Consider the following 7,570-nt stretch of genomic DNA (forward strand, 5'->3'; position numbering starts at 1 on the left):
TGTCCTCTGCATTGACAGATGGACTCTTCACCATTGATGTACTAAGGAAACCCCTCTTCCTGCCTTTCTTAATAATACACTCATGGATTATGGGATGTTACAATGATAGTTAAACTGTTATAATGGGAGGAGTTTCTTTTTTAAACCTCTTAAAAGTTGACATATGTATTATTATCACTAAACATATATATATATATATATTTTGAATTAGGTGTATAGCATTTGCTTCTTGATGTTTTTAGGTAAAATGAGCCAAACAGAAATTAAAAAAAAAAATCTTAAGTCAACCTAGTTTCTATCTTTCTCTGTTTTACCCTCAGGACCATCCAAGAAGGCACAAGAGTGTACAGATGCTAACATATTTATGCCTTTAATTGTTAGGAGAATTAGTGAGATCATATTTTCAAAGTAAAATGTTAAGTTTGCCTCTGTATTCAAAAATATAACAATATTGTCAAAGAATAAAATGAGGTTGTGTATGTAAATATTTTTTGACAGTTGATACAGAATATGAAATGGAAGATATCATTTTTCATTAGATTTTCTAAATAACTTACTGATGCTATATAATATTTCATTATCTCAGATTAATCTTATGGATTAATTTTATAAGAGATCTAAGACTTTATCCTAGAATTGATATTCCATTTTCTCAGCCGTCTCATTGCAGTCTTCATGTCTTTGTTTCTCAGTGTGTATATCATTGGGTTCAAGAAAGGAGTGACTACAGAATAAAAGACAGCAAGGAATTTATCTAATGACTTGATGGGGAATGGCCAGGCATAAATGAAGATACATGGTCCGAAGAACAGAAGAACTACTGTGCTATGAGCAGTTAAAGTAGACAGAGCTTTGGATGACCTCTCTGAAGGGAGATGCTGGATGGTCACTAAGATGGCAGTGTATGAGATGATTAGCAGAAAAAAAGAACACACAGTGAGCACACCACTGTTAGCAATGACCATGATATCCAACCTATAGATATCTGTGCAGGCAAGTTTGATGACCCTAGGAAGGTCACAGTAAAAGCTATCTACCTCATTGGGACCACAGAAAGGTAAGTTCACTGCAAAGGCCAACTGGCTTACTGAGTGGAGGAAGCCAGTTCCCCATGCAGCAGCCACAGAGCCAGCACATACATTGCCACGCATAATTGTAGTGTAGCGAAGGGGTTTACAGATTGCTACATATCTGTCAAAGGCCATGGCTATAAGGATCACCAACTCACTCCCACCAAAGAAATGAAGGAGAAATATCTGAGCAAGGCAGCCCTTGAACGAGATGACCTTACATTTACTGAAAAAATCAGCAATCATCTTGGGGGCTGTGACTGAAGACAGACACAGGTCAATGAGTGAGAGGTTGGCCAGCAGGAAGTACATGGGGGAGTGAAGGTGGGAGTCCGAAGCCACAGTTATGACAATAAGAAGATTCCCGAACACAATTCCTACATAGAATACAAAAAAGAACACAACTAGGAAAATCTGGAGTTCCTGAGAATTGGAGAGTCCTAGAAAAATGAACTCAGTCACCGTGGAGTGATTTGTTTCACTTATTGATTCATTCCAGGAAATATCCTCTGTAGTTACCTTGAATGGAGTGAGAAGAAAGTCAGAAATATTATGTTCAAATTCAGAGCCCCATTTTGTGTCGTTATATTCACACTCATGATGACATTTTGTGCTTTGTTACATAAAGGAATTAAAAATGCCTACAATCTAAACTCAATTTTATCCCACACTCTTTGCCTGGATATGCTTATAGTCCAGCTGTCCAAGCTTTAGTGTTTCCATGTATGCTAGGCTTATTCCTAATAAAATGCTTTTTTCATGTTACCCTCTCTGCCAGATTAAATTTATACCCTCATCCTGCATTTATGTCCTCTTTCGCTGAACTCCAAAACAGGTCATATTCTGTGGGCCATATTATAGCTCTTAAATATATACAAAACTCTATGATTGTCATATCGACAAAGGGTTTTCATGACATGCATTTTTGAGAAGGTATTTTTAGTAGCCTAATAGTTCATCACAATAATCTTGTATACAGTTATTGGAAACTTCTCTATTAAACTAAAACAAATTCTCATTCACAATTTAATTGGGAAGCATAGTGGGTTTTGTGTGCATCTGTGGATCTTGAATTCATCCTCTTTAAGACTTCTTTTGCCATTTTGTAAATGTAAATACTAATTATATTCCTTCTTATGGTTATTATGAATTTCAACTTTTGCATTTGGTAATTACACAATAGATTTAGGAGATTATTAGTAGTGAGAGTTATCACCTCTGATTCATAGAAAAACCCTGACTCCTCAATAATCATTTAAAAGTATACTTGTATTCTAAAAATAATTATCATAGCAAGATTTAGTTTCCCTGTCTTTTAAATTACTGCATTGGATCAAAAATTTTCTAAATCCTCACTAATCCAATACTCTATCAGGATTGAGGGAGGAACATAATTTAAAAATAATTTTCATAATCTCTCAGGAGCTTGGATAGCAATATGAAAACTAAGACAGATGTAGAGATTCAGTATTATGGGAACTTTACATTTATGAGAATTCTGAAACAGAAACTAGGAATTATAAGAATTTATAGAGGATAGAATTGATACTTAACATTTGGTAATATGAAAATGCTTAGAAGAAAGAGTTAAGCCAAAATAAAATTAAAGATGAAAAATAGAAGAAAGGAATGACAACACAAAAATGAGGTTTAAAAATGAGAGAAAGAAGTTAAAAGCAAGAGAATGCCACTACTGAGGATGTGAGTTTGACCCCTGATGGGGGAACTTAACATTTCACATGCTGTGTGGGGTGGTCAAAAAAGTTTAAAAAACAAAATAAAATCTAAAAAATAAAAACTTAAAAGTGAGGAAAATATTTTCTGAGATAAAATGTGAAGAAATTTTCATAGGAAATGAAATTGGAAAAGGATTCTAGAATGCCTACTATAGGATTCTTGTTTTATTATGTTGACATGAACTGTTGTAGAATTATGAGCAATTGTTTAATAAATTTCTAACAAATGGTAAGCAGTTACTAATAGCTTTATAATACCTAATTATAAAAGGTAGTAATAACAGGACATGTGTCAATACATGTATAAGATTAAAAAAAAGATGCCAGTTTTTTTTTATTGTGAGTAGTTGTGAACACTGTCACAGCTTTAATTATGAAAATAACTATAAAAGAGATAGCATAGCAATATATAACATAAAGATCATTTTTAGAAGAAGCAATCCATTTGGAAGGAAGTAAAGGATGGTGATAATAAAATGTAGAGGTATTGTTGGAATATCTTTGTAAGTTGCTACCTGAAAGTTAAGAGCCTGAAAAGTGGTCGTTGGATGTAAGTTGCAAAAGTCATTTCATATATGTATTGGGGACTCCAGAAGTTTTGCAGTAAGTGAAGTAGAAAATGGAATGGTAGCTTGAAGGGGAAGCTATAAAAGAGAGGAGAGGAAATTGACTGGTCTCAAGGAGTCATGAAAGGATAGATTTTGGCTCATCAAATTTCTTGGGGGAGTAGTATTATGTTTTCTCTATTTAATCAGTTATTCCAAGGTCCTTGGAAATTACACTTTTCTTCATTATCCATTCCATAGCCCTATCCTAAAGCTCCATATTACTGTTTTTAAAATCCTATAAATATTTGAAGTGAAGTCACTCAGTCATGCCTGACTCTTAGCAATTCTAATTTATTTCCAAGTATAAAGAGAAGTCTAGTAGTAAAACAAGTCATAAATAGTCATTTTAGTCCCCTTCTGCTTAGCACAAATATAATCATACTTGTCATTGACAATAAAGAGGATGGGATTCTATCGTGAGATCATTTCTGACATGACTGGGTGATTTGGATGTTTCTTTAAAGTCAAGGAATGTGATTTAGTATTTTCTTTGGATGTTTACTGATGTGAAATCATTTCACTGAGAGAAGAGGACAAACTTGATAGTTATGTCAGGATAGGTTTACCAAAGTGTTCTCATTTGCAGTGAAAAGATTTTCTATGGTAACAAGTAAGAATTCAAATATACTATTCTTCAGCAAAATGAATTTTTTTTTCACCAACCTCAGGATTCTTCCATTTTTCCTGAAAAATACTCATAAAATTTAATTCTGTAGAATGGGTTATTACTAACAGAAGCATTTTATTGTCAATACAAATGCTACAGTTTGGTTAGTTCTGCTGATATATTTCACTTTCACATTCTACCTACCTCCTTCATAACTGGAAGACACTACAGCAATTTTCAGAACATAGTGTGTAGACTTTTCTTTTATTTGCACTTTCTCCTGAAGTATATAATTTCCAAGAGAAGAAAATTAATATAAACTATCCTCCTTAGCAAATGACTTCATTAGAATTAAGAACCATTTGTGGAAATGACCAGAGGCAGATGAAGAGATCTGAAAATAGTCATCCTGAACTTTGGGTATTGAGCCTAACTCTTGTAGTGTCACACGCTTTCCCCTGAGGAAATACACAAAATCTTGAGTTAAGGGCTAATGTCACAGTTTCTTGGCTAACTCAGATACGTCTATGACCCTCACTGAATTTAAAGGTAAATTTTTAAAGAATCATAGTAAAACAATTGAAAAAATTGTGCAATTAAAATTCAGACGTGTTAAGAAGAAAGCAAATAATAATGTTTTAGATTTTATAGAAAGCAGATAGCTTAGAATTTGTGGAGAAAATATAGGAAAAATGCCTTGACAAATAATAAGTCTAAGTTCTTATTATTTATCATTTTTATTGAGTAGCTTTAATTACCATATAGTGGTTAAAACTGAACTGACTTATCACAGTTAATGTCCCTTAAATCAGTCATAGAAAGAACCCAAATGATCTCTCAGCTGTGCTCCATGACCAGCAGACTTTCCAGATTTTACCTGAAACATGCCAATCATCTTCTTTGTTCTAAGTGCCCTTACTTAAAAATGAACACATTAAAGATGCTGAGATCTCAATGGAGTATCCTCCTCTAGTAAATAAGTTCTTTCAAATACTTATAGAATTGTAGATACTTTTAAAGAATGAATCAAGATATGCTTTTAACACAAATATTGAAAAAAACTGGAAAATAGGCAAAATTTTGCATAATAGAAAATACTAGAGTCTGTTTTTAAAACAATATTGTACAAAATACATTATCAAAGTCTAAAAGCAATTTTAATTCTTAACATAGTGTCATATTGTTGACCTTCCTATTTATCTAATTAAAATACAAGTATAATGAGAATTGCTTCTTCCTCAATTTTAATGTCTATTGGTTTACATAAAGCCATATTTTATCTTTGGATCTACATAATTTCCATAAGAAATATTAATTGATTTCCAATGATGCTTGTTATCAAATGGAAGATACTGATGAAGTTCAACTACATGTATATGTGTGTTGCTGCTAAGTCGCTTCAGTCGTGTCCGACTCTGCATGACCCCATAGATGGCAGCCCACCAGGCTCCCCCATCCCTTGGATTCTCCAGGCAAGAACACTGGAGTGGGTTGCCGTTTTCTTCTCCAACGCATGAAAGTGAAAAGTGAAAGTGAAGTCGCTCAGTCGTGTCTGACTTCTAGCGACCCCATGGACTGCAGCCCACCAGGCTCCTTTGTCCATGGGATTTGTCAGGCAAGAGTATTGGAGTGGGTTGCCATTGCCTTCTCCATATATGTGTGTGTGTGTATATATATATATATACACACACACACATACATATACATGTGTACATATCTATCTGTAGATGTAAAATATCCACATGAATATTGAATGCAGCCATTAGTGGTAACTACAGTTTAGGTTTGGAGGTTAGATAGAAATATAAGCTGCAACTCTATGTAAATGAAATTCCTTGACTCAATACCTTTTTTTTGTAGGCTTCTCAGTTTTGTTTTGTTTTGTTTTTTTTTTTTGGTTGTTCTTTTATAATTTTATTTATTTGTTTTTGGTTGTGCTTGGTCTTTGCTGCTGTGTGGACTTTCCTCTAGTCGAGGCAATCCGGGGCTACTCTCTAGTTGTGGTTCATGAGCTTCTCATTGCTGTGGCTTCTCTTGTTGCAGAGCATAGGCTCTAGGACATGCAGGCTTCAGTAGTTGCAGCATGTGGGCTCAGTGGCTGGGCTCTAGAGCACAGCCTCAGCAGTTGTGGTCAATGAGCTTAGTTGCTCTGTGGCATGTGGGATCCTCCAGGATCAGGGATCAAACCCATGTCCCCTGCATTGGCAGGTGGACTGTTTACCATTGAACCATGAGGGAAGCACCAGTTTCTCAGTTTTTAAAAGCAATAATGAAAATGAATACATTCTATAGTGTTCATGGTGACCACGAGGGTCTTGATGATTCATGACATTCATCTTGCACTCTCATCAATGAAATCTCTCATATCACTTCCCTAGAATTTACAAGCTGTTGACTTAGCCTTGTCATTGCCACCTTCATATCTCCGTTCCTTAAAGTATATATGGCAGGATTTAAGACGGGGGTGACAACAAAGTCCACAATGGCAAAAAATATATCCAGTGACTTCGTAGGGAAAGGCCATACATAGAGAAACATGCATGGAAAGAAAAACAAAAGCACTACAGTGATGTGAGCTGATAGAGTGAAGAAGGCTTTGGATAAATGTTTTGAAGAATGTCGTCGGACAGTGATCAGAATAAAGATGTATGATATAATTAAGAGAAAGAAGGTGCCCATAGATATGAAACCACTGTTGACAGTGACTACAAATTCTAGTTTGTAAGTATCTATGCATGCAAGTTTAATAACCCGAGGAAAATCACAATAAAAGCTCCCCACATTATTAGGTCCACAGAAGGGTAAATTTATGACAAAGACAAACTGAGACACAGCATGAATCACTCCAATTATCCAAGCAGCAACTACTAAAAACATGCACATTTTGGGATTCATAATAGTTAGATAATGGAGAGGCTTGCAGATTGCTGTGTACCTGTCATATGCCATGGCTATGAGCAGCATCATCTCCACTCCTCCTGTGACATGGATAAAGAACATTTGTAGCATGCAGTTGTGGAAAGAAATGATTTGACAGTCACTGAAAAGATCAGAGATCATCCTGGGAACTGTGGTGGATGAAAGGGCTAGGTCAATTAGTGATAGGTTGGCCAATAGAACATACATGGGGGTATGTAAGTGGGAATCGAAAATCACTGTGACCACAATGAAGAGGTTTCCCAGGATAATCCCCAAATACAATACAGAGAAGAAGAGAAAAAGTAAAAACGGCATCCCCAAGGATTGTGTAAGTCCCAGTAACACAAATTCAGTTACCACAGAGCCATTTACTTGGTCCATTGAATCATAAAGAAGACAAGACTGTCAAGTGACCTGCAACAAAAGAGAGGGATCAACTTAATACAACTTAAATGTTGTGTTAAATGTTGATAATTTAAAGTTGGTCCTTTAACTTAATTGATTATAGACTACTTACAAAATAATGGGAACCAGAGTATAAAATATTGAATACAACAAAGCTTCACTCAGAGACAATCTTTCACTTTAAATGATCCTATTTATTTAAATATGTGAGCAATCAGACAATTT

At 35.0% G+C, this 7,570-nt stretch overlaps 2 protein-coding genes across 2 annotated transcripts; both read right to left on the reverse strand.

The window, feature by feature from the left end:
* Positions 1 to 617: 617 nt before the first annotated feature.
* Positions 618 to 4,916, reverse strand: LOC138096649 (olfactory receptor 4F4-like). The gene is made up of 2 exons (XM_068992926.1): positions 4,899 to 4,916; positions 618 to 1,589 (listed from the first exon to the last, which is right to left on the reverse strand). The coding sequence occupies exons 1-2, from the start codon at positions 4,914 to 4,916 to the stop codon at positions 618 to 620; spliced, it is 990 nt and encodes a 329-aa protein (XP_068849027.1).
* A 1,466-nt stretch (positions 4,917 to 6,382) lies between these two features.
* Positions 6,383 to 7,330, reverse strand: LOC138073010 (olfactory receptor 4F6-like). Its single transcript, XM_068964394.1, has one exon. The coding sequence runs from the start codon at positions 7,319 to 7,321 to the stop codon at positions 6,383 to 6,385; it is 939 nt and encodes a 312-aa protein (XP_068820495.1). The 5' UTR covers positions 7,322 to 7,330.
* Between the last annotated feature and the right edge of the window lie 240 nt (positions 7,331 to 7,570).

The sequence above is a fragment of the Capricornis sumatraensis genome, chromosome 2, assembly GCF_032405125.1.
Source record: "Capricornis sumatraensis isolate serow.1 chromosome 2, serow.2, whole genome shotgun sequence".
Lineage (NCBI taxonomy): Eukaryota > Metazoa > Chordata > Mammalia > Artiodactyla > Bovidae > Capricornis > Capricornis sumatraensis.